Source organism: Perognathus longimembris, chromosome 3 (genome assembly GCF_023159225.1).
Source record: "Perognathus longimembris pacificus isolate PPM17 chromosome 3, ASM2315922v1, whole genome shotgun sequence".
In the NCBI taxonomy this organism is placed as follows: domain Eukaryota; kingdom Metazoa; phylum Chordata; class Mammalia; order Rodentia; family Heteromyidae; genus Perognathus; species Perognathus longimembris.
This window is the reverse complement of record NC_063163.1, coordinates 37,828,276-37,855,810: the sequence shown is the minus strand read 5'-3', so window position 1 is coordinate 37,855,810 and position 27,535 is coordinate 37,828,276. Positions and strand designations below refer to the sequence as shown.

General features: G+C 38.0%; 1 protein-coding gene and 1 long non-coding RNA gene across 2 annotated transcripts in view; one reads left to right on the top strand and one right to left on the bottom strand.

Moving 5' to 3' along the window:
* On the bottom strand, window positions 1-27,535 carry LOC125348238. The gene is made up of 3 exons (XR_007210331.1): window positions 27,254-27,535; window positions 2,358-2,362; window positions 1-30 (listed from the first exon to the last, which is right to left on the bottom strand). It is a non-coding gene; the product is annotated as an uncharacterized LOC125348238 (long non-coding RNA).
* Vwa8 (von Willebrand factor A domain containing 8) overlaps window positions 1,825-27,535 on the top strand; it is a 258,527-nt gene continuing 232,816 nt past the window's right edge. Inside the window, exons 1-2 of the mRNA XM_048341294.1 lie at window positions 1,825-2,110; window positions 11,040-11,117. Coding sequence (XP_048197251.1) covers window positions 1,948-2,110; window positions 11,040-11,117 — 241 coding nt within the window. The 5' untranslated portion in view covers window positions 1,825-1,947. The remainder of the gene's footprint in view (window positions 2,111-11,039; window positions 11,118-27,535) is intronic.

Sequence of the window (27,535 nt, the reverse complement as noted above, 5' to 3'; positions counted from 1 at the left end):
ACTCTTGCCACTAGGCCATATCCCCAGCCCCTGGCCTCAGTTTTTATCATCTGTAAAAATAAAAGAGTATTTTAAGCTGTCCTCAGAACCAGGATCCATTTGAATTCAAGGAGGTTGCCAGAGGGTATAACTGCAACTTGAAGAACTGAACTTGTAGCTAGGGGTGCTGTGTTTATGACACCAGTGATGATTGCATTTGTGTCATTGCCACAGAAAAGTTTGAGGATGAATCTGGTAAAGTAATAAGTGTAGAGAAGATTTTTTTTTTTTAGCAAGGAAGAAAAGCAGGAAACAACAAAGGAAACACAAAAGCAGGAGGCTGGAAATGAGGGTATATGAGAAATGGGCCAAGTCCTTGGTATGAGGCATATTTTATAAGGCTAGAGTCAGCGTGGGAGTCTACAGGTCCCCATCTCTGTGGGTCTTTGCTTCTTCCACTTGGCATGCTTCTAATTTTCTGTGATAATCCTCCCGTAATAGAAACTTCTGTTCTTGACAAGTTTGGGATTCCTAGAGGCCAAGTCTCCTATGAACACAGATGATAGGTGTTTGAGAATCTGCAGTCTTTCAGGAGATACTTATTTAGGTCAGAAAAGTCAGTTCTTTTTAGGATATGCTTGTGTAGGGCATTTTCTTTTCCATTAACAAGGTCTCCTTGTAGTCCAAGGATGAGTTTTACCAGATGTTTTCCTTAAGGTATTTACCCAGAATGGGCTTATCCAGTCAAGTTACTAGTGCATGGTTATTAGCTAGTGCCTAATGCAGAGTGAGGATTTCAAGTTGCCTACTATTACAGTGTTTATTCTTAGCTCCTAGCTCTTGTTTCCCATGCTTTAAGGTCCCTAATGTAGCCTGCCTCAAATCAAAGCATCATTGTGTGAAATAAGACTATTCATTAAAGTGCTTAGCACAATCCCTGGCACAGAATATGTGTTTGAAATGGGAAAAGCATTTTAGAAACATACACCCTACATTTATATCATTTCCCCTAGCAATGAGATACACAGGAACATGTTATAGATCACATAAATGTTTGTTACGTTTCATTTTCATTTTTCCCAAGTAGATCAGAAGTATGATTTACCCTTTACTTGATTTCTCAAATCCAGATCTGTTACCAACATACACAAAGGCTTCCTTTCTGGCCCAGTTCTCACAGGCTGGGCACTGGGAAGGCAGGCGTTCAACACCTATTGGAAGATAGTGATGACACTATTAAGACCTTTAGCTGAAAATGAGGCCTGCATAGTTTTTATTTGATCTTTATTTAGAACTTCATTGAAATATTTTGCCTTGGCCAATTCACTCTCAGAGGGAGGCAGTATAATTAAATTAGGCTTAGTTGGGCTCTTGTGGGAGGGCGGCTTTTGGAACTGGTGACAAAGAGGGGGCCTCAGCAGCGTCCTACTTTTCTCTACTAACAGAAAGACACAAAATTATGTTTATATAACTCTTGTATTGCAGCATGGCTGAAAAAAGCTCGATTGGGATCCGTTCTGACATTATAGAATTGAAAAAACAAAACAGCATTCACACAGTAATTTTTATTTTATTTTTTCTGTTTAGAATCTAGCAAATGATACTAACACCTGAGAAACGAAGGGAAAGGGGAAAGCTTCCCCAGGGCAAGGCTGGTCCGCAGCCCAGTCCCGCCCCGCTGAGTGCCACGCCCCGTTGCACACCACGCCCCTCTCGGGCCACGCCCCCAGCCCTGCGGGATGCCACGCCCCCCCGGAGCCGGACCGGGCTGGGGCCCGACCGGACCGAGTAAGCCGAGCCCGCAGCGCCAGGGGGGAAGGAATTTCCGGCGGACTCGCTGAAGTGCAAGCCGCTTCCGCTCCCTTACTCGGCACGCTGCTGTCCTGGGACGCTACCCTGACCCGGAGGTTCCCCCGCCCCCCTACCCCGTGCCCACCAGTCGCCACCTCCGGCAGCGGCCCCGACCCCATGCAGTCCCGTCTCCTGCTCCTCGGGGCGCCGGGCGGCCACGGCGGCGCGGCCTCGAGGCGCGTGCGGCTACTCCTGAGGCAGGTGTTGCGGAGTCGGCCGGGCGGCGATGGGCAGCGGCTGGAGGTCAGACTGCGGCACGCCGGGGCGGGGGCCGACTCAGGTAAAGCGGGTGTCCCGCCGCGCTCCCTACGGGGCTCCCCGCCCCTCCTCCCCCGGGCCCTCGCCGCTGCCCCACTTCGCTGTGCTGAGCCCCGGGAGTCCCGGAGGTCGCAATTCCCTGCTCGCTGCTGCTGAGTGCTGGGTCCTGTGGGCAAAGCGCTTGCCCTCTCTGGAACTCATTCCTGTAACCCGAGGGGTCCGGATTAAAGTTTTTGATGAGCTGCAGTTGTGCTTCCCGCTTCTCCCACTGGTGCTTTTTGCCCCCCTCCACTGCCCCCCCCTCCCCCCAGGATTCTGACTGCATGACTGCAGCACCTGCAGAGGTCAAGGTAGCAAGCAGCGGTGGTGGTGGTGGTGGTGGTAGTTCTGGAACGCCGAACTTTACTATGAACTCTGCAGTCTCAAAGGCCTGGAAGCTGGTCTGCTGTCAAATTCTAGCCAGGACTTGTGAAAGCACAGAAATGTATGCAGTCTCACACAAGAACTCTTCTGTGTGCTAAATGTATTCACAAATCTTTCCAAGTTTAACAGGAGTCTCTGGAAGTTGAAACATTCTCAGTGCTGGAAGTCATAGGTTAATTTAGTTAAAACCTTTTACTGTCCAATTGAGGTGACGGAGCCTCAGAAAGGAAAAACAGTGGTTTAATGGAGGTCATACTAGTGACTGTATTAGCTTCACACAGTCGGGTGTCTAAACTTGCTCAGTTTCCTTTTCGTCTCTACCTGAGCTGGCCTTAGGCTGTGTGTTGTGGTTTGCGTGTTTGTGATGGTTAAGGGGAGGGATGTTATTGCTGTTTGGAAAGTCAGCGATTCCAGGCAACCTTTGGTCAATATCCTTGTTGCTTTACCTTGGAAATTGCTTCATTGTACCAATTACTCTTTCATCTCCCCAATCAATAGTTTTTCTTCCCAAGAAATGAGTTGGTTTATCTCTCATTCATCCATCCATCCATTGAACAACTTCTCCACACACAGAATTTCAAATTTTGCTCTTCCTCCATTGTGCCCCCTAGATTATTTATTGCCTGTCCTGTGATAAGGGAGAACATCCTGGTGGCAGGAACAAGGCTGCTCACCTCATGATAGTTGGGAAGCAGAGACAGGAAGGAGCCAGAAGAGATGTATGAACTGTTCAAAGAAACATCCCAGTGATCTACTTTATCCAACTAGGCCTCACCTGGTCTGTACCATCTTCCGGTAATATTGCCATCAAGTTTTGATTCCATGAATGGATTTGTCCATTAATTAAATCCTCATGATCCATCCACTTGGTAGATGATTGGATCCACAAGCTGTGAACCAATCCATCAACACAGATGGCTTTTAAAGGGCAAAAATGTTCAAACCATACATTTTCTCCCCTCCCTTGCATGTTCATGGTTTTGTTGTTCTTTGCTTATTTACTGGTAGCTGACGCTTGGCTACCAATCTGTATTATTAAAGCATAAAGAATTTTTTAGTTTTAAAAACATTCTTGTTGGCTGGGTGCCACACCTGTAATACTACGCAAGAGGCTGAGATGTGAGGATTCCCGTTCACAAACCAGCCTGGGAAGGAAAGTCTATGAGACTTTTATCTCAAATTTACCACCGAAAAGTCAGAAGTAGAGCTGAAGCTGAAGTGGTAGAGTGCTAGCCTTGAGCAACAAAGCTTAGGGACAGCACCTGGCCCTTAAGTTTAAGCCTTAGGACTAGCAAGGGTGCACATGCATGCGCACACACAACTATAAATTGGTTATAAAAGCATTGTAAACACATGTAGTATGAATTTCAAAAGTCTATTGTATAGGCAATGACATATAGTTGTAAATGTCCTCAAACCTTGTAATGTTTAACAAAAGAAAGCACAAACTTTGTTCTTAATATGAGTCAGGGCCATCTTATGGTCAGTGTAATGTACTTCAGAACTCTAAAGTACATTATGTTAACCACACTTGTCTTGCTACTGCAAAGACTTATAATGTTGAAGATTTGCAGCTGATTGGCCACAGTAAGGGCAGTTCTGAACCAAGTAAATGAAAGGTGAGCTATTAGCTACGTTAACACTTGCGTAAAATTTCAAGATGGGAGTGGCCCATTTGGAACCAGAGATCATAAATAGACAAATGTAAAATCATAGAAAGGAGTAGACTGGCTGCTACCACAATTTTTATTAAATAGATTCAACTGCTTTGTCTTCATGACTTCCACATATGGAGATTATACTGGAATGCTTTCTCTGCATGGTGTGACCACATGACTGTCTCCTCCACTTGCAACTGACATTGCTTCCTAGAAGTTTGAAAAAAAAGCAACAAACTACATAAATATCAGATTTAAGTTGCTTTTCTTATTTCTCCTTGATGGTATATATCTAATTTATCTGTATGTTTCTTTGGTGCCAGTCAACACTTTGTATCTAATAAACATCCAGTGGCTTTCTAGGTGAAAGTTCATGGCAAGGAATGCAAGAGGCTGCAACTGCTCTGTTAGTGCTCAGAATAGGACTTTATTGAGCATGAGTAAAAAAACAAACAAACAAGAGAGGTCATTTAGGTTAAAAGGAAAAAAAAAGAACCCAAACCATGACATTAAGTTTTTTTCCCTTACCATTATTATTATTAAATGGGTTCACTAGTTTTTCTTTATCATTAGGAAGAGATATCAGAAGCACATAGTACATAAACTAAGGTGGAGTTAGTGATACATTGGGGTTTTTTCCTTCTGAAGTAAAAACAAAATACCACTAAACTGTTCTTAATTCAAGGTGATTCCATTCCCCTCCCAGGGGACATTTGGCACTATGTGGGGAAAAACTAGGGAGGAAGGGTGCTAGCTAGCATCTGGTCGGTGGGCACCTGTTAAACTCTAAATGCACAAGAAAGAATTACTAAGTAAGAAAACTACCCAAGAAAGAATTACCTAGCCCAGAGTATCAGTAGTGCCACTGATTAGAGCCCTGACCTAAATCAATTTCTTTGTCAAAGCTACTGTTAAAATAAAAATGTGAGACAAATTCACTCGAAGAGTTTCATTGAACAAAGAATGATTGGCAGGCTGTACAGCTCTGAACAAGAAGAGGCTGCAAGAAATTCAATCAGCAATACAAGAAAGCAGCAGTTACCTCATGGGCAGGAAACAGAAGTGGGATACAGGAACAGCTTGATTGTTCATAGGCCAATGTTCATTTGTACTGTGTTCATTTGAACATGTTCTGATCAGTTGGCAGCCTGCTCCCTAACTGAAGTTGGGCTTCTGTGACTGGCTAGGACTCACTGGTTACAAAAGTCTACTGCTAGTCAGTTCATTATGTTAGGACTCAAAAGTACAGCTGTATCTTCAGGCCATGTTTACTTTATTCAACTGCAAATCATTACATAATAAAGTATATGTCACAGAGCTGAATGTCTTCAGAGTACATTCATGACTGGATGTATATGCATACATTAACAATTCATTAACAGAATCCAGTCTCCAATCTGGAAGAGATTAAAAATACTAAAAGCACATTTTAGAAGAAGAGTTTCAACAGAAGTACTTGAAATATATAATGGAATATATAATCTATACATTTTTGAGATTGGTGAAAACCTGGAAATACCTGGAGAAAAGTATTTTCTTTTCCCATGAGAAATTTCTCATGGGATGGCAAACATTAAATATCAGTTATATCATTTTATTTATTTATTTATTTATTTATTTATTTATTTATTTATTTATTTATGTGTGTCTAGAGTTGGAACCAAGTCTTCCACTTATTAGGCAGGGTTGTTTAAGTTATTTTTGGATAGAGGCTCACATTTATGCCTGGCCTGGACTGCAGTCTTTTTAGTTACTCTTTGCTTAGCTGGGGTGACAGACATTGACAGACACACATCATCACAACACCCAACTTTTTATTGGTGGAGGTAGGGATCTTAATGTTTTTTTGGCCCAGGCAGCCCTTGAACCAGTATTCTCCTGATCTCCACCTCCTAAGTTGCTCAAGAAGAGGCTAGGATAACCTAAGTGAGCCACTGTGCGGATCCTTCTCTTGGTTCAACACTGTTTGGACAAAACAGACCTGTGGATTCCCTCTTCAACACCAACTGCCTTCCAGACTTTTCTCAGATGACAGCCTATAAGTCGGTCTTCTCATCTATCCCCTGCTTCCAGGACCAGCCAACACATTTTATTGTGTGGTTAGTTCTATATGGAAGATATCTCAGATTTGTCAGAATTAAGCTGTCAACTTCCTGGTCAATTTTCATCTGCAGGCCTTTTATACCTCCCCCTCTCTGGGCTACTATGTTATAACAATGATTTGGCGCTGGAGATCCTGGGCCACTTCTTCATTGTCACTCTATTTCACAGGGAAGTAAGGAAAGAAGGAAGGGAGGAAGGAAGGAAAGGAGAGAAAAAACAGGAAAAAAAGGAAGGAAGGAAGAAGTCTTATTTTGCCATCATTGACAAAAATCCTGGAGAGAATATATGTTACTCAAACTTCAGCCACTTGACCATCTTGAAAGTAATGGCTTGAAAATGGGGTGTTTTGGTTGTTTGTGCAGGGCTCGGACAGATGGGGATTTTAGTGCTCAACCACTTGTGCCACATCTCTACTTGTGGCTTTTTGGTGGTTTACTGGAGATTAGAGTCTAAGGAATTTTTCTGCCCAAGCTGGTGCCAACTCAGTCCTCAGATCTCAGCTTTCTGAGTAGCTAGGATTACAGGTGTGAGCCACCAGTGCCTGGCTAAGGAGTTTCGATATATCAGTGCCAACCAAGTCTTTCCAGACTTTTAAGTTATATGCCCAAATAATATGTTGATTTACTATAAAACTGATATTTTAAATGATCTGTTAACTGACAACTTGATTGGGGCATTATTCAATTTTGTTAATAATAGTGACTGAACAACTACCTAACTTACAGACAAATGGTATACTTGCTTATGTATCATGCCTCGTGTTTTGGAGAGGTATTTAAAGAGGCTTTACCAAGATGTATCAAATGGCTCTATTTTACTTTCTTACTAGCACCTTTTTACTGTGCTGAGAACAAGTTGGCAAAATAAAACTATTATTTTCTACATCCTTTTGCTGATACAGTATAGTATGAAAATACATTTTGTCAAACTTTTAAAGTTTTCACAGGTTTTGCGCTATGGCTCAAAGGGTTGAGTGCCAGTTGAGCAAGCAAGCTGATCAAAAGCATGAGGTCCTGGGGCTGGGGATATAGCCTAGTGGCAAGAGTGCCTGCCTCGGATACACGAGGCCCTAGGTTCGATTCCCCAGCACCACATATACAGAAAACGGCCAGAAGCGGCGCTGTGGCTCAATTGGCAGAGTGCTAGCCTTGAGCGGGAAGAAGCCAGGGACAGTGCTCAGGCCCTGAGTTCAAGGCCCAGGACTGGCCAAAAAAAAAAAAAAAAAAAAGCATGAGGTCCTGAGTTCAAGCCTCAGTATCAGCAAAAAAACAGACTATTCCTCCTAAATGAATCAAATCACTAAAGCATACTAACAAAAAAAGCATTTTTACTTTTTAATTAAAGTAAATAAAAATATATATTTAAGGAATATTGTTAAAAAAACTATTGAAAAATAAATTGTAGGATACATTTGGTAAACTAAATTACTAAAACCAGTAAAGAGTAAATGAATCTTATATTCTTAGGCATTTTTTCTTTGTATTATCACTGACATTCATTGTATTTATATATGTCTCATAATATGATTTTGTAATTCTGTTTATATACTTTATAAAAAGAATACAGTGTTAAACCTTTTTATTTAATGAGTACTATGTGCAAAGGCATATGGTAGTTTATAAAGTATGCAATAAACTTCTTTACTGAACATTAGAGGGTAATCAAAGAAAAATCATTTAATAAGAATCAGAAATAAATTTGTTAATTTCTTTAGACCTCATGATCAAGTATTTTTTGACATTACATTTAATGAAGCAAAACCTGGTCTAGAAGCTAATATGTGCTATTTTATTAATAAAAGCTTGAAAATAGTATTTTCTAAGATGAGGAATTATTGTAATGTGTTAAGTATTTCATGATTTGTTTTAAAGTAAGTTTGCAACTTGGCCTAAAAGAAGCACTTAAAAATCGTCTCTGATATTTAGTCAGTGTACTGTGAAAAATTTGTTAGTACTGTACTAAAAATGATTTCAGTTACTTTAAAATGGACCAGCATCAATGATAGGAATTGCTTTAATGTTCTGAAGTGCCTTTTCTTTTTAAAGCAATAGCATGTCCTCCAGATAAGCATTGAGACAGCTTATCTTTGAGTGTGTGAAAAGCTAGTGTTTGAAGTTTCCTATTCTGTGCTCCCTGACCTTTCCCATCCTGGCTGACTTGACAATACTTACTTTTACTTCCTCAGTCTGTGGAACACTATGTAAAACAGCTAGCATAGACCATAGTAGCTAGTGCTAAAGCAACTCTGCACTTTTAGTAGGAATATTAAAAGATTTTAATAATTGGTTTTCATTTTTGATTAACTTTAATTGTAAAAGGAGTTTCACTTCAACATATCAGTTTATATGTACAACACATTTTGGTCAGTGTACCCCTTCCATCATTCTCTCCCATCTCTTCCAACCCCACCCATTCCCTCAAGTTTCCTTGTTCTGTTTTCACACATGTACATTGAATATTAGGCTGTATTTGCCCACTATCTTTTTTCCATTTGGCCACTGCCCCCCAAGACAAGACATGGTTCAGCTTCCTGTGTGATTTGAATAATTTTAGAAAGGAGCTTTGCCCTTATATTTGTAATCTTCTTTGTCCTTTGATTTGAGTGCCCTGGAGCAAGAGTGCCCTGTAACCAAAGGAAAAAGACTGTTCCAAAAATGCTTGTGGGAATAGAGAAACTGAAGACCCTGCCCTTAGGAGCTCCTGGAGGAGAAGATGGGAAAACTAGTTTTGGAACCTTGGAAAGTGTTCATATATCCTCACTAAAAGATCACTGTTAATAGAGGAAATACAATTTGATGAAATGCTGTGAAAGAAAGCATTGATATATTTTTAGAAGTATAAATACATTATAAAACTATAAACCTAGCTAGCAAAAAGACAGGAATGAGTGGAGGGGTGGCTCAAGTGGCCTTGAATGGAAAAGCTGGGAGACAGAGACCAGGTCCTGAGTTCAAGCCCCAGAAATGGAATGATCAGTTTTTGAGGGGGGTGATAGAGGTTGTGCTAAAGGAAAACTTAGGCAGGGTTCACTGGGAGAGATGAAGATATTTGAGTTGTGTACAGAGATAATGGTGTGGAAAAGATAATCATGGTGGAAGAGACGTGTAGAAAGCCATTTAGGCTGAAGATGTAGACTTTCTGTTTACTGAAGAAGGAATACAAGATCTGGAGATGTTTGGGCACACAGAACACACTGAGTTCCATTCTTGTTGGAGTTGAGATGCCTACAGGTAAAGTCTCGGTAGGCTACTGGCAAGAATGCAACTCAGGGAGAGAGGTGATCCTAAGTAGGTATTTAGGAATTGGGTGAAGGTCAGAGTTGTGCCATTGGTGTGGACTAAATGACTCAGAAGACTAGCACCACAAGGACAGTGGCCAGGATGTGAATTGTTAAGACAGGAATGGTAAATACCTAGTCCGTGTGGTTGCTTTGACTCTTCCTCTCTGTCTGTAGCAGATGTGGCTAAGTGATTACTACCTTATTTCTCTGTGACAGCATTTTCTATTGTGCTTTCTTTTCATTTTGGCCACACTGGAGTTTGAACTCAGTGCTATGCCACTGAGAGCACTTAGGTTCTGTCACTTGAATCTTTGGCTCTGTTTCTCAGATAGGGTTTCCTGTTTTTGCCAGGGCTGGTCTGGACCATCATCCTTCTACTTGTTTTCCTCATAGCTGGAATGATAAGTGTGCACCACTATTCCCTGCTTATTGATTAAGATGGGGTCCTCACTCTCTTTTTCTGTTAGGCCTAGCCTTGAACTGTAATGCTCCTGACCTCAGCCTCCTGATTAGCTGGAATTACAGGCATGAGCAACTGAGCCCAGCCATTTTAATGTATTTTAAAATTAATTTATTGTTACTGTAAAGGTGATGTACAGGGGTCACAGATGCCTCTTGTACGATGTTCAAATGTTTAAAGATCTTTCAGTTACCTTTTCATTGGTAATACCTGATTTAACTCAGATGTAGTCAGAGAGCATAATGTATGATCTCAGTCCTGTGAAATTTATCAAGACTTGATATGGTCTAGCCTGTCATATATTTTGGTGAGTGTTCCATATAAATTAAAAAAAATGTATTACGCTGTTATTGGCATATTGTTTCATAAACATCATTTAAATCAGATGGGAATGAGTGAGTTCAGATCTCTCTGGCCTTATCTCTACTCTCAGCCAAAAGTGATTTCCTCAGCTTTTGAACCCTTCCACCCTCTGCTTCTTCCAGCAGTTACTTAGAGAAGCATATTAAGTTATCTATATATGATTGTAGGTTTGTCTTTTTCTGCTTTTTGTTTTACCAATTTTTCTTTTCTTTATTTATTCTCTAGCTCTCTCTTGCCTAGGTCACCACAAAGTCTCTTTCTTCTTCCACAAAGAGTCATGGCTCCTATTAGATTGCTTCTTCCTCTGGCCCCTCAGGCATAGGTATGGTTCTAGATGAACTACGAGGGTACTGTATTGGCCTTGTTGTTTCCCAAATTGCCCTAATCTTCATAGTTACCTGGTGATGTAATCAAATGCAACAGGTTCTCATCTGGAGGAGTAAAAGGAAAACAAAAAAAAATTATGTTGAGACAAGGATTTATTGCCTATGGCAGGAGTACCCTCCTTGAGCAAAGGAGTGTGAGGGTTTTTATTGGGAAGTTTGTACATAACCATATAGGAAAGCACTTTACAGTGGGCACATTGTGAGTATGTTCAGTTCAAGGTCATATTTCAAAAAGGAAAGCGGGCCAATACATTTATGTTTCTTTGTTTTCTTTTTAGGTGATACAGTTAATATTGGAGATGTATCCTACACATTGAAAACTCCTAAGAACCCAGAACTTGTGCCATGGAACTACAGTAAGAAATATTTGTTCATGAATGAATATTAACTTTTTATTATAAAAATCTTCAAACATACACAAAACTGGGGATACTACAAACCTAATGAACATTCAGCTTCAACATTCATGTGTATCATGCCAGTCTTCTACTCGATCCTCTGTTTTTGTCAGGAGAACCTATTTTAAAGATCCTTTCACTTTACTCAGGCGGATTCATGTTTATCACATGCTACCATTTCTTTTTTACTTCAGATGAGGTTTAGCTATAATGCAGAGATTTTAGTTTTGATAGTTTTATAAACCCATATGGCCACTCGGATTACTTATATTGCCTCAAATGTTCACATGTGCCTCTTCTCATTTTCCTTGGTCTGGAAACAAACTAACGTTCTCTTCTGCCATGTAGATTCTTTAGCTTCACATAAAACTAAGAATTGTATGATGTGCTTGTGTATGAATGCATGTATATATACATGCATCTTTGTGTTTATGTCCAGCTTTCTTCCGCCAGGAGAATGCATTTGAAGTTTACCCATGTTACAGTACCTATCCATTGTTTTGATTCTTGAGCAGTATTCCATCGTAGAAATATTCTATAGTTTGTGTACTTATTCTCCTTTCGATGGATACTGGGATTGCTTCCAGTTTTGGAGTGTCATAACAAGTTATTATGAAATTTATGTACAAGTATTATAGTCATAGGTTTTTACTTCTTTTGAGTAAAAAAATAAAAAGGAATTGAGGTGATACATCCTTGAGAGAATGCCTGGCTAACATTGTCTAAAACAGTTGTGCCAAACTTGTCAATATTGGTATTTTAGTGTTTGTGGTTTTACTCATTCCTATAGGTATGAAATAACACATCATGGCTTTTGTTTTATTAAGGTATAATTCATATCCCATAAAATTCACTATTTTGGGGTGGGGGGAGGTCCTGGGGCTGGCTTACAGGTCCTGGGAGATGTCCCTGATAAGCTTCTTTTGTTCAAGGCTAACGCTCTACCACTTGAGTCACAGCTCCACTTCTGGCTGTTCCTGACTAGTTTATTGGAGATAATAGCTTCTCAGACTTTCCTGCCCTGGCTGACTTTGAACCATCATCCTCAGCTCTCAGCTTCCTGAGTAGCTAGGATTATAGTCATGAATCCCTAGCACCTGGATAAAATTCACATTTTTAAAATGTGCAATTCAGTGGTTATTAGTATATTTACAACAACACCAGTGTCTAACATTACAACATTTTTATCATCCCTACAATCCCCTTATACTCATTAATAGTCACTATCTATTTTCTCCTATTTCTTACCCTCAGCCTATGGTAGTCACTATTATACCTTATGTTTTATGCACTTGTCTATTTTGGGCATGTCATACGAATAGTACCATATAATAAATACGCAGTCTGTGTCTGGCTGGTTTCACTTAAGAATTAAGTTTTTTTTAGAGGTTTTCTGATGTTGTAGCATTGCTTTTAGTAGCTGAATTATTGTTTACAAACTCATCATTTGATGGACATTAGGTTCAAAGGTATGATATTGAAAGCAAGAGCAGAGAGCTGGTAGAGATAGAAACTAGGGTCATCCTGCAGGTGGTCAAATAAGATACTAACTTAATGAACTCAGTCCTGGGCTCTTCTGGCTCAAGGCTGCTTCCAGATGCTGTAGAATTGGTTCAAGGTGCAGAGTAGATTCCAGGCTTACTGGGACTGAGTCTGGACTAATGGCAGGCAGTTGAAGTGGGCAGCATCAAGCCGTGAGTCCCAACTGAGTTTATGGGAAGACAGTTAGCATTTCATCACCTGTCAGTCCTCTGGAACATGCCCTGGATGATTTGATGATAGATGTTAGACACTCCTCCTTTCATATGATCCAGGTGAGTTGGTTGCATCACTTGTTGGCATGATATGTTAAATAAGTTCATGCTCATGTTTTTCTGATATGGTTTTGATGCACCTATATGTCCATATGTCCTTGATTTAGTTTGATAAGTGGTAATATTTTATTTGTATGAATTTACAGAAGTGTGTTCCAGACAGATGATGATTGTTACTTGCACAAATATTACAAAAAGTTTTCTGCATCAACATTTATACTCAAAATGGAGCAAACTGCTGTTTATAAAATGAAGTCACTTAGTGGAAGGCACAGTATGAGAACTGCTGTTCTGTAGAATATGGAGTAACTTCAGTGTAGAGCACCTGATCTGATCTCCACTTTTTTTCATTCTATTAATCATTTTTGCATTGTAACCTTTGTTAGCAGAAGTTTTGATTACTGTGGATTTATTGATTTTCTTTCTTTAATTGTTAGTGCTCATTATGTTTTAGAAGGGAATTCTCATTATTTTTCTAAGAAGTTTATAGTCTTATTTTATTTTAAAAGATAGGTCCACTTCATCTGAGTCTGTAAATTTATTGTCATAGTTTTTTTTTGTTCTTTATTTGTTTTGGGAGACTAGGGTCCTGCTGTGTTCCCCAAGGCTGATCTTGAACTCTCAGGTTCAAGGGATCCTTCTACTTCATCTTCCCACCTCATTCTACTGAACAACTGGGATTATAAGCATTTACCACTGTTCCTAGCTGGTCCATTTTTTTTCATGGTATATTCTTCATTAATCTTTAAATATATGTGAAACCTATAATGATATTTTACTTTTTTATTAGTTATACTAGATGTTTATCATTTATATTAACTTTTCAAATAGCTTTTGACTGTTGACTTTCTCTATTGGTTGTCATTTGTTATTTTGTTATTTTATTGATTTCCATGCCTGCCTGACTGCTTGCCTGCCTGCTGCCCTCCCTTTTTCTCCTTTCTCCCTTCCTTACTTCCTCCCACCTCCCTTCTTTCCTTCTTTCCCCGTCCCCCTCCCCTCCCCTTTCCTTCTCTTCCCCTCCCCTCCCCTCTTCTCCCTTCCCCTCCCTTCTCCACTCCTTCTTTCCCCCCCCCCCGCCCTTTCTTCTTGTTCTTGCACCAGTTCCTTTTATAATATCAGTTAATGGACCAAATCAAGTTACAGACAGTTTTGCTGCATTCTTATCAAATTTTTGCATCACTGGGAATCTGTCTTTACCCTTCAGCCCTGCATGGTGAAACTCTTCTCTTTACTTAATCCAGTTGTTCTGTCTCTAGGGTTCACTTCAGTGAGGACAAGAGTCTCACAGGGATCCATACATAGTATTTTCTTTCTTTATATGTGAATAAATCTGTTAAGCTTTTCATTTAGATTTGATTTTGAATTTGTCCTCAGGTTGTTTGCAGCATTACAAGTGGGTATAGGCCATTCAAATAACATTTTGTTTCCTTTCATAGAACAGTAGGTTTAAGGAATTGCTACTTTGTAGTGAATAAAAATCTGAGTGCCCAACATTTCTGTTTTCTGTCCCAACCATAGCCTTAGTGGGCTGCTGTCTTACACTAGGAGAAAGTCTTAGCTCTTGCTCAGTTTCTGGTTTTTAGTGTGTAGATTTGTTTTTGGTGGTGATGGTCCTGGGGCTTGAACTCAGGGCCTGGACACTGTTCCTGAGATTTTGAGCTGAAGGCCAGTGCTCTACCACATTGAGCTACAGCTCTTCTGGTTTTCTGGTTGTTAATTAGGCATAAGGGTCTCATTGACTTTCCTTTCCCGGCTGGCCTCAAACCGCAATCCTCAGTTCTCAGCCTCCTGAATAGCTAGGATTACAAGTGTGAGCCACCAGTGTCTACCTAGTGTGTAGTTTTTAATGAACTGGTGGGAAAGAGAGGGGTGTGGGTCTGTTTAGGATTTCTGTGTGGCTGAACTCTGTAGTGTGTATTAATTCATTCTAGCCTATGGTTGGTTATCTATCCATTTCTAAGTTTGTTGAGAGTTCAATTTGTTTTCCTCAGGGGGTGACAATTAGCTATGGATCTTTGCTTTCTTAAGAAGGGCTCATTACTTTCTAGAATTCAGTTCATTTAGGTTTTTTAGTATTCTTAGGTCTGTGATTTTTTAAAATAGATTAAGTGATTTGTTCTGGTTGATAGGTGAAATTTGCGTGCAGTGCTCTTCATTCTAACTAGAAGTGGGAGTCAGGAACATTTATTTTTAATGTTCATTGTTTAATGGTTATGTCTAAGCATATTATTATAATAGGCAGGTTTTCTTTTCTGAGGGCAAGACTAGTGACATAAATTCTTCACAAGTTGTTACACTTGTCTGGAGAAAAATTGAGAAAATAGTTTATAATACCTTACATGCCATGGGTACATAATAATTGGAAAAAAAAAGAACATTTTTCCTGATTTTGGGGTCTTTCCTTATTGTGAATGGAGCTCTTTTTTTTTTTTACAATAAACTTCAGAGATGAATAATATTGCTGCTTAATACACAGAAGTAAAACTTACTTATTTTGAGTTCTGTAGGAAAATGATGGCTGGAGGTGGAGATCATGCTTTAACTTTTGGCTGTTCTACTCTCTGGTTGTGTGAATTTCTCTGGGTAACATCTGCGACAGTCTTCTTGACTCCATGGGGACTGTGGTTTCAACCTCATGGATATAGAATAAGAATAAGGATTAAATAGCATAAGTGAAATGTGTGGGACAGTGCTTTGTACTTAGTGTTCAATAAATATGAATCCTCACATAAACATTTCTCTAGACTCCCCAGTCTGGTTCCTTTTTGTTCTCCATTATTTCACATGTATGAGTGATAGATACTCTTGCATATGACAAGTAGTAAATGTTATTTTAGTTCTGTTTAAGAACTAAGCAAAAACATTTAGTTTTCATTCCATCTTTCCTTTATTTTTTTTTGGTCTGGTGTGGTGCCTCACACCTGTAATCCTAGGACTTGGGAGGCAGAAGACGATTCCAAATGGGTGGTTAGGCTGGACTCAAAAGTTCTAGAGTAATCAATTTAACCCTGTCTCAAAAAAAAAGTCACTTAATCTGCTGTGCATTTCATATAGATTTGATTTTTACTTCCCTCAGGTTGTTCGCAGCCTTACAAATAGCTATTCATGCAAGCTTCAATTTCCTTCAAAGATCTTTTTCTTTAAAAATGTTCATGTCTTTTGTGTTTAGTTGTTAGTAGCTTAGCGTTTGAAATTTTCAGAAGAATTTATGCTGAAAGAAGCTGGTTAGTCTATAGCTCCAATTTGCATGAAACATTTGTTATCTATTCTTCATTTTTCCTTCCATGTACACAATATCCTGGTCTCTATTAAGTTTTGTATACTAAAATGAAAGCATATGTTTCATCTAGTGGTAAAATTGTTACAAAGTTTCTGCTACTGTGTTTTTATGAGCAACTAGGTCTATTTGTAAGAAAAAGAGTGTTAAAAATTTAGAAGAGGAGACTTGGCAAACAAAATCTTTAGTTGCTTAGGCATTATGTGGTTGGATAGATAAAATACATTTCATTATACAACATATTTTTATGTATCTGTTCATTGTATTATGTTCAAATGTTGAGTGTATTTAACTTTCTTTCTCAGGCAATATTTGCAAAATGGGAAAATTACAGTTCTTTGTTTTTACTGTTGTATTATTACATGATTGATTAAAGATTTTTGGTTTGGGTTATGAAGAACTTTTGATGGCTATTTTTTCTTTTGGAGCTTAAAGAATATATTCTGAAATACTTTGGAAGTTGTGTTTCCTCTATTCTTTAGTTGAGCTTTATAAAAATGTTTCTTGCTTTTGGATGTTTATGATTTTCAAATGAAACATAAAATGACAGACTTTTGTTGAAGAAAGGAACATTGGCAATTATCATGCTCTCCAAAACTCTGTTTTATATCCAGAAAAGTAGGACCACAAGAATTCTTGCAGGACACCAATTAACGAGAAGAAAGCCTACATTTCCTAACTTCAGTTTGGTTTTCCTTTCATAGTCTGCCATGAACATTAATCCTGGAATGGAAAGAATGGCATGTTAGAAAATTATCTTGGAATTTGAAAGTATGAAAGATGGTTTTGAAAAAAAAAATACTGAATTAGTTAGGCATGGTAATGATATTTTATTTATACTTTTATTCAAATTATGAAATCACTGAAAGTCAATTATAGTAATGAAGAAATACAAATCACACTGCTGAACTATGAACCCTGCTATTCATGTTTAACATCTGCTTAATATATGTTTGCTGGCAGGTGCAATAGACAAGAAGTATTCTGAAAGGGAAGTCTTAAGTTTATTGACAAACTCCATGAAAGCAGTTTTGTCTCATCAAATAAAATTGCTCATTTCATTGACCACTTGAGGTAACTAATGCTTACAATCTATTGTTAGTTGTCAGCTTTTCATTAGAATTGGTTTCTCTTGTCACAGGGTGGGGCACCATAGAAATTTATTCTTGCTCTAGCATCTATTTAGGTGCCTAGCATATTCTACACTCAGGAGCTGGATTGCTCTTTTGTGTTTCATTATCTAGGTCTTGTCAGCTCCTGCCTTGACCATTAAAACTTCCATTCATCATGTTAGTCCCAAGTCTCTCATATACAAGTGTTGAAGTGGGTAACTGAAACCTTTTTTTTTTTTTTTTGCCTTTTTATGTGAAAATTATTATCTCAGAGTTTAGATGATATTGGAAATTTAAAAAAAAGATTTTTTTCATGTTTCTTTGCTTAAAGTTAAATGGTATTGTATCAAAGAGGTGTTTCCTTCAGGATTTGCCTTATGAGATCCAGGGTAACAGATTTCCACAGATAACTTTCAATCTGACCTCAGAGTTTCATTCTGCTTTATTACATAATCTTGCTGCAGTCAGTGGACCAGTTATGAATAAGGTCATTTAAGGTTTACTGGACGCATTGAACTTTCATCCAAGCAATTAAGGCCCACAAAGATTTTCTGCAAGAATTACAACATTCTGCTTGTATAATGCATCACAGGATGAGAATTTTTTCCTTTAGTTTATAAATAATTTTGAGGTTTGAGAAATTCACCCACGTCATAAAGGACTGAATAGCGTGAAACATCTGATCTCTCTGTAAATATAAATGATTTAGAACAATCATTGCAGATATTTGTCAATTTTAATTAATTAATGACAGAGGGTATGCAGAAGGTAGGTTTCTGGGGGAAATACTAAGATTCTTTCACTTAATAAAGCCAGGGCTTGAAAAAAACCTGAGAGAAGCAAGGCCTCCAATACTTAGGATCTGCTTTATTTTTAAAATTGCGCTTTGTCTCTCATTAGGTAAGGCTTTACTTTTGAGGATTAGCTTTGAGATTTCTTTAGATGTAGTTTTTAAGGACAGAGCCCTCCAAAGAAAGACTCCTATTAAGTTTTAAAGCCCTTAAATGTGTTTTGATGCTTAAATGCTACAGTCTGTGTAGCAATCTTTAGCCAGTGCCTAATTGTTGTTAGTTTCTTTATCTTAGATGCCATGTGCTAGGTGTATTGAACAAATTAATGCATTTTATTACTCTTTATTTTCTACTTGATTGTGTTGTTGTGTAGTGTAATTTTCATCACAGATATACAACATAAAGTTAACTATTTTTAAGTTGTAGAAAAATATACAGAATAACACACATATGTATGTATACATAAACATACAGACTTTTTACCTGGGCTGGCTTTGAACTTCCATCCTCCAGATTTCAGACTGTTGAGTAAGCAGAATTACAGGTGCGGGCCAACAACACCTGATTTCCTTTCATACTTATTAAACTCAATTTGCAGAAATTTTGTTTGAAATTGGGTATCTATATTTCTGAGGAATATTGGACTCTGCAATATTCTTTTCTTGGAGCATATTTGTTATATTTTGATATCAGGTTAGTGTATCTTCATGGAGAAATGTAAAGTATTTACTCTTCTTCAGTTTTCTGAATGGGTCTGTGTACAATTTATAATTTTCCCCGGTAGTGTTTGGTGTAATTCACCAGTAAATCATCTTGGCCTGCATTTTTCTTTGTGAGAAGATTTTTAACTGAAAAATTATATTTCTTTCCTAGATGTAGTTGTTTAAAACTATTTCTTCTAATGTTATCTAAAGATGAGTTGGCTCTTTAAGGAGTATGTCTTTTTAGAAATTTGTTAATGTCATCTAAGTTGTATATATTGGCATAATAAATTTCACACTGTGGCCTCATCCATTTACTCTCTAAAGTATTTGTATTTCATGTATGTCTCATTTCTGATGTTGGTAATTTGTGTGTTCTTTCTTAATCAGTTTTTCTAGTAGTTTCTCAATATTATTGTTGGTCTCAGCGATCAAGTTTCTGGTTTCATTGAATTTTCTTTATTTTCCTGTTTTCTACATTTATCCTAAAGGGAAATGATACTATCAATTTCTTTCTTTGGATTTCATTTGCTCTTCATTTTCTAGTCTCTAAAGGGAGAGACTGAGGCCATTAATTTGAACATTTCCTTTTTCTCAATCACTTAATGTTATATAATTTCCCTTAAGAACTGCTTTAGTGGCATGCCAGAACTTTTAATATATTATATGTTAGTTTCCATTCACTTCAGAAAATGTTGTAACCCATTTGTAATTTATAAACATGTTATTATTGAAAAGTTGGACTTTACAGTAATCTTGGCTCTGTGCAATTGCAGCAAGGACCCAGGGGTAAGTAGCAAAATATGGCTGTGGCTTGGGTCTTGATGAGTGAAGAGCGGTACAATGGTGACTTTCTTTCTTTGAGAACTTGCTTAGAGATTCTAGTAGAGAAGTACAGCTACTCATAAATGCTTAACTGAAGAACAGCAAAGCCTACAGTGTTGAGGGAAGCAATGTGGACTTTTGGGAGCTTCCTCAGTTACTTTCCTTTAGTTGTTCTGGCCAAAATGTAGTTGTTTATTTTCTTGGAAGAATATTACCCATCTTACTCATGTCACTTGTCAATGATCCTATGTCTTATTTAGAAGTATTTTATTTGGTTTCTAAATGTTTGCAAAATTTCCAAAGATTTATCTGTAATTAATATCGTATTTAATTTTATGACTTGAATTCAGGCAAATGTATCATATATATGAATATATATATTTAAATGTCTATATGTGCTGGACACTGCTAGCTCACCTATAATCCTAGCTACTCAGGAGAGATTAGGAGTTTGTGGGATATCATCTCAACAGAAACAGCTGAGTATGTTGGTATGTTCCTGTCAACCCAACTCTGGTGGGAAGCTTAAATAAGTTAGTGGCCTAGGTGGGACTGGGGAAAAAAGTGAGACCTTATCTCAGAAGTATCCACAAAAGAGCTAGAAGCATGGCTGTAAATGTAGAGCACTTTCCCAACAAAGGCATGGTCCTGAGTACTCCACATACCAAAACCAAAAACCCAGAGAACTTATGGAAATAGAATCATGCAGCCTGTTTCATTATTTAAAACTAATAAAATATTTTTAAAGGGAAGAAAAGGAGATTAAGAAAAAGTAATGGGATGAATTAGATCAAAGTACATCATATACAAGTATGGAAAAATAGTAAAACCTCTTCTTAAAACTAATATATGCTAATTAAAATGTAAGAAAGAAAATATCCTATTATTATTTTGAACTAGGCTGGTGGTGTCAGGCTCATTGTGTAGCCCAAGCTGGCCTTGAAAACAAAATCCTTCTTCACACTCCCTAGTTCTGGGATTATAGAGTTGCAGTCTCATTCCTGGCTTCGGTGTCTATTACTAACATTTCTGCTGAGTGATATATTGTGCAATTCTTTGTTTTTTTTTCTCTCTCTTACTCCCCCCACCCCCTCTTTTGTCAGGCATGAGGCTTGGACTCAAGGCCTGGGCACAGTCCCTGACCTCTTTTGCTTAAGGCTAGGGCTTTACCACTTTGAGCCACAGATCCACTTCCAATTTTTGAGTAGTTAATTGGAGATAAGAGATTCACAGGGACTTCTTTTCTGCCTGGGCTGGCTTTGAACCATGATCTTCAGATCCTAGCCTCCTGAGTTGGATTACAGGATTACTAGGATTACAGGTGTGAGCCACCAGTTCCTGGTACTCTCATTTTATTAGCTTACATTAGAGAGGATTTTATTGGTACATTCCCTATATGTTTACAATATATTCTTTTCCCAAACAATTTTAGCAAGTTTTATTATTCTATTCTCATAGCTGCAGGCAATCTATTCTGAAAATACTTATTCTCTTTCATTCTCCTGGTTAGCCTGTCCCCTTCTCTGGATATCAAATAATTTTAAAATCTATATTGATGAATGTTTCCAATTTTAAGAAAGATGAAATCCCTTCTCAATGGTATGTATTGTGCTAGCCAGTGTTAGTTTTGGTAGCAGCTATATTGTGTGAAGACCATCAGCCCACTTCATAAATGAGTAAGTGGCTTTATATAAACTGACATTGTGTACTGTATAGATTTCCTTGGAAATCTTCCAAGGTCTTACTGAACTGATTTAGCCTTTTAGTTCATTTAGCCCCTGATGTCAATAATGAGGACTCTGGTCCTGAATACAGTGTCCCCTGTCCTCTGCCACCATGTCTTCCTCCATAATGTCCACTGATCCACCTACAGAATCGTACAGTAGTTAGGTGACGGTCTAGTAGACAACCTGTATCTGCAATGAGGAGATTATTGTGCATCTTTGGAGATCTCAGTGTGGTGGAAAGGTCAAATTTAGGGGAGAGTGATAATTACCTGTTGAAATCTCTTTGAGTGATTCTGTGGGGGTGATGGTGGTGATTAAAATGAAACATCATGGGAAAACAGCTGACACAAGCCCTATAGATTGGGATGAGGTAAGTACTGTATTTATCCATTACTTCTTCAGGGGGTGTCCTAGGCTGAGTAGATGATTTGAGTGTCAACTCAGGAGCCCATTCATATCCACCCATTCTACATTGTGCATCCTGCTGTCCAGAGCATAAAGCAGAGAGATGACTTGGCAGGTGAGGGTGGATTCTTTCATACCTAGAAAAGAAAATCAGAGAATATAGGATCAGGCTCTCTGCTGTGGTTTTAACATCAATTTATTGCTAGTGGGTTCCTGGAGGGTGGCATCTTGTGCATGAAGAAAGGTGGGGATTTCTCTCCTGCAGTGGGCAGTGTTCATGTTGGGTTATGTCTGGCAGCTTGGCAGTTTGCTTTGCAGATGTTGGTAATATACAGTCTTAAATCTTGCTTCTATTTCTGGCATGCATTTAAGCATGAGTCATGTTTTCCGAGGCCATCCTAAAAATACAGCTAGTTTCAAGCATTAGTGTAAAATGCACCACAGGCATCATGTAACTTGACATAATGCTTTCTTTCAGTAGCGTAATGCAATTTCCTGACAAATACTGAGGTACTTTCTTTATGAGAACATACCCTGAAACATGAATAAGGAAAGTAGGATTTTTGTGGAGGAGTTCTCTACAACTTAATGCATGTAACCAATTATTTTCACATTTTGGCAGGAAGAACAAAACTTATTATTGCCACTAAGTATAGAAAAATAGAATTAATGGCTAGAACACCAGTCTGCTAAATTTGCTGCAGTCCCATATAGCTTGCACTTGTAGGAAAGGTGTTGAATGCGAAGGTAGATGCTGTCAAAGGCCTTACAAAAGGAGGGAGTGGGATTTAGTGACTGGTATACACTATGGACTCAAAAGACTTTAAATCTAATAAGGACTCATGGACTTACTGGAAAACGATACCACTTTTCAGGCTTTGATTTTTCTATTGTAATATAGGAACACTCACACAGCATATACCACTACTGGACTTTCTTTGGTATGCTTACAACAGATCTGTAAGGGCAGTTCATTATAAAGGTGGGGGGATGAGCACAGTTGGCTTTAGTAACCTGATTAACTTTATACAGCTCAGTAAATAGTGGATTTGGAGTTTGAACACAGACAGTTTGGTTCAATATTGTATTCTTATGTATTATCATCTGTTGCCTTCTTGTGAGAACTAAAATGAGATATAGTGTAAAGAAATTCATGTTTTTACCTGGCACATGACAGAAATTCAGCAAATCATGTCCATTATTAGCCTATTATTGGAGGAAGATAAAAGTAGAAAACAGATATGGTCTTTGCAAAGGTGTACCATAGACTGCAAGGTCAGCCACAAGATTCAGAAGCTTCCTAGAACTGAATTGTGGTGGGGAAAAAAGCCTGAGCTATAGCAGCAGGTCCTTTAGGCTCAGTATTAAGGTGTCCCTAACAGTTTGATCATGCAGAAGGTAAGGGTGCCTGAAAGGAAGTCTTCCTCTAGGCTTAATTGCAGCTAGTTAGAAGTAACTCCTCAGTAGTGGGCAAGCAACAGAGGGTGCCATTATTGCATTGGGCAGGTTGGGACTGCCTTGGACATTGCATCTAATGTCACTGTTAATAATGTACCAAATCATCTCTCCTCTAAGCTGTATGACAAAGTAGAGGATCACAGTTGGTGTGGAATGCCTTCTGACAGGACAGAGGTGGCAGTACTGTCACTGGCTGAGAACCACCATGGAGTGATAAGAATAAAATAAGGCATGACTGAGATCGCTAGATGCTCTTTTGGGCAGTTCTTAACACACATGAGCATCATGCTGAAGTGGAAGACACAGTTACCACAGCTCAACCTTAAATACCACATTCTCGTTTCCCTCACTCAAGAAAGGACATTGGTGGTTACTCTGTGTAGATGCACCTTTGATTCTGCTCCAATCTTCTTTGTAGTTTGTTTTTATTAATGTTATTAAGTAGTTGTACAACGGGTTGCAACTCCCTAAGACAGGTTATGAGTACAATGCTTCTTGATCAGTTTCACACCTTCCTTCATTCTCCCCCATTTTCTCTCTCCTGTCCCACCTCAAGTTTCATACTTCATTTTTTTAGCATAATGTACATTGAATGTAATGACTACATTGCTTACTCTCCACCCACTCCTGTGTGATCTACTCTTTAAAAAAGATAAACTATAGGCTTGGTAGCTCACACGTGTAATGTTAGTACTCAAGAGACTGAGATCTGGTTTGAAGATAGCCCAGGCATCAAAGTTTTCTAGACTGTCTTCTAAATAACCAGAAGAAAAGTAGGGTTAGAGGGATAATTCATGTGGTAGAGTACTAGTGTAGCAGGCGTTGACGCCCTTAGTTCAAACCCTGTTACTGAAGGAAAACAAAGGTGGATGTTATCTCCAAGCATGAGCATTTTGTTAATAACTGCTGCCTTTGAGTTCCAGAAATCTTGAAAATGAATATAGTTATCAGGCCAACACAATTAAAATGGACTGGAACTACCAAAACTAAATAGATACCCTGTAATTATTATTAGCTTACAATTGTTACAAAAAAGGTGATTAGAAAGCCAAGAGGCCAACTTGGTTTTACCTCCAAGAACTTTGCAAATTTTAGGCTTTAAATAGTCCAGGTAATGGAATGTTAGGCACATTGCCAAAGTTGAATATAAAGGAGTAGCACAAAACTCAAGAGAGGTTTAAGGAAGGCCTGAGGTCAGATTAAGCTAAGATTTATGAAAATGTAAAAGAAAAGAAAACAAGATGCTTAGATTTTTAAGTATATATTTCTTATCTAAATAAGAGGAGATGGTAGATCTGTAACACAAGAGAACATTGTATTGTTTTACTGATCAAGAAGGTAGAGTTTCTTAATTCTTATATGTTTAATCTTTAAGCAGCAGGGAAACAGGCTTGTCTCTCAGACCTAGTCACAGAGATGGGTTTAAGCTAAGTAAGACAGAAAAAAGTTACAAGGGTCTTTTTGTGAGTTCTCTAAGCTCAGGTGAATTTTATCCTAATACCGCAGAATTACTTGACAGTCTTCAAAATGGTGGACCCAAAAGCAGTGTTTTTCACTCAATTTTTCATTATTGCTCTTCTTAGGACATTCTTCCTTGGCTGCATGGATCGTTCCTCTTCAACCTTAAAAAAATAACAGATACATTAATGCATTGTAAATCTATGTATTCACTGTGTCCATTTATAATACCTAGAAAATTTTCTCAAGCCTTCCAAGAACCAGTTTTGCCCCTCTGGGGATGATACATTTCTGTGCATGATAGAGAGGATTCAAGAGAACACAAGAGAAGCCAAGCACTTCCAGTTGAGTAAGGAATCTCTTGGGTTTCAGACATAGAGACATTTGCTTTGGGGAAGTTGGTAGATACTTTAGTGTGATTCCATGAAGTGGTAAACCATCCAGATTGCCCAAAACTTTTGCCTTGATCTTCCTACCAAGATAAAGACCATCAGAAAGTTAACTTTTTGCAAGGATTAGATGTTCTTTGGGAGTGAGGGGCTCCAAGCATACTTACGGTTTAGCCAGGCTTCTTATTTGGGTCTTTGAATTCCTTAATGAAAGTGTGGGATATTCAATACGTGTGAATGGCTTTATGATATGTGTGTGTAAGTGTAAAAGTGCAACATAATGAAATAAACATTGTAACCCACATCCAATTTAAGAACTAGAGTATTACCAGTATTGCTGATAATATTTATGACAATCTGATTCCATGCCTACCTCTCACCCCCTAATAAGTTTCTGGTAGTTTTATCATTTCATTTCTTTTGTGACTACTGTCACAAAATTACACACACAATCACATAATTACATATGTGTATATTTCTGAGGAATTTGTCAGTATCTTAATATCTATCTGTATAAAGGGTTCACTTTAGTAATTCTGTACATGTACATTGTACCAAATTCTTGTGTCTATTACTTTCTTATCCTATGACCTTTCCTCATTGTTCACAGGTTTTAGTGGCTTTTGAAATTGTCTTATATTAGTTATAGAGGAGGAGACTTCACCTTTGCATTTCCACACAATTACATTGTGTCTCTTTCACCCTCCCCATCCCTCACCCCAACAGACTTTCCTTGTTTTCTTTTTATAGCTGCACATAATTTATTTCAACAGTATTCAACCTTCTTTATCCTCCCTGCCAACCCAACCATTTCTAGTAGGTTTCTTTGATCTGTTTTTGTACTTAGATATAATATACTTTGATCATATTCATCCCTCTTTTCTTTCTCTCTCACTTTTCTTTCTTTCTCCCCCCTTCTTTTCTCTCCCTCTTCCACTAATTCTTGCCCCAAATAGTCTTGAGTATGTGTGGGAAGATGGGGAAATTATCCCTGTTTAGAGATGACAAGTATAGTCTCCTCTTTTTTCTTCTGGACTTTTATCATAAAGTGATGTTGCATTGTCAAAGGCCTTTTCTTTGTCTATTGAGGAGGTCTTGTGGCTTGTTTGCTTTTTGTTTTTTGTTTTTTTTGCCAGTCCTGGGGCTTGAACTCAGGGCACTGTCCCTGGCTAGCAATCTACCACTTGAGCCACAGCGCCACTTCTGGCCTATTTCTATATATGTGCTACTGAGGAATCGAACCCAGGGCTTCATGTATGGGAGGCAAGCACTCTACCACTAGGCCATATTCATAGCCCCGTCTTGTGATTTTTGTCCTTAGTTCTATTGATATAATATTTGATGCAAAGCATTTGATTTATTTATTGATATTATTTTCATTCAATATTATATATTTAAGCAGTCAGCATATTATCCCTTCTGAAATGGTGGGAATTATATGTTTTTTATTTCATATTTTTAACTTTTGGGATATTTGCATATAGATGAAATACTTTGGGGATGGGACCCAAATCTAAACACAATTTTTTTTAGCTAGATATATAATTTTATATATATATATTTTTTCTATTTATTGTCAAAGTGATGTACAAAGAGGTTACAGTTTCAAAAGTTAGGCCTTGGGTACCTTTCTTGTACTGTTTGTTACCTCCTCCCTCATTAAACACAAAAATTTATTGATTTTTTTATATACACTTCACATGCATTGGCTAAAGATAATTTTAGATGGCATTTTGGTATCTCTGCATTTTGACAATTACCTGTTACATTAGGTCAAGTGTGGACTTTTTCACTTACCATGTTATTTAAATACTCAAAATGTTTCAAATTCCGGAGCTTTTTAAATTCCAGATTTTCAAAGTAGGGATGGCTAACCAGTAGTTATAATATTTTAAATTATTTTTGCTATATAATTTTTCATCACATATATTTTATCCATTCTCCGGTTGATGATTTTTATTTTGAACATTGCTATTCAAAGTATTCTACATGCCTTTTGATGTGCAAGGGCAAGAAATTTTCTTGTGTACCTAGGGATGGACCTGGTGGGCCACTGGCTAGTTTACATTTGAACAAACACAAATGAACTACACTAATTTAAGCATCAAAAAAACATGCTGTGTAGGAAATAAACATTGGCAATGTATTTAGTAATAGAGAACTTGGAAGGCTTTGTATGGCATAGTCTTCAGAAAGACTTGGTATAGAATAGTTCTAAATTATAAATCCCATTGAAAAGGTTTTAAATCTATGTCAGAAATCTAGGTGTGAAGCTTGGGAGATTTTATAGCCACTCCACCTTTAATTATAATATACTTACCTCTATTTTCTAACTCTGTGATAAGCATTGATTTTCTGGTATTGTTTAGATACATCTTCATTCTAGATAAAAGGATTAAGCTTTGATTTTGTAATA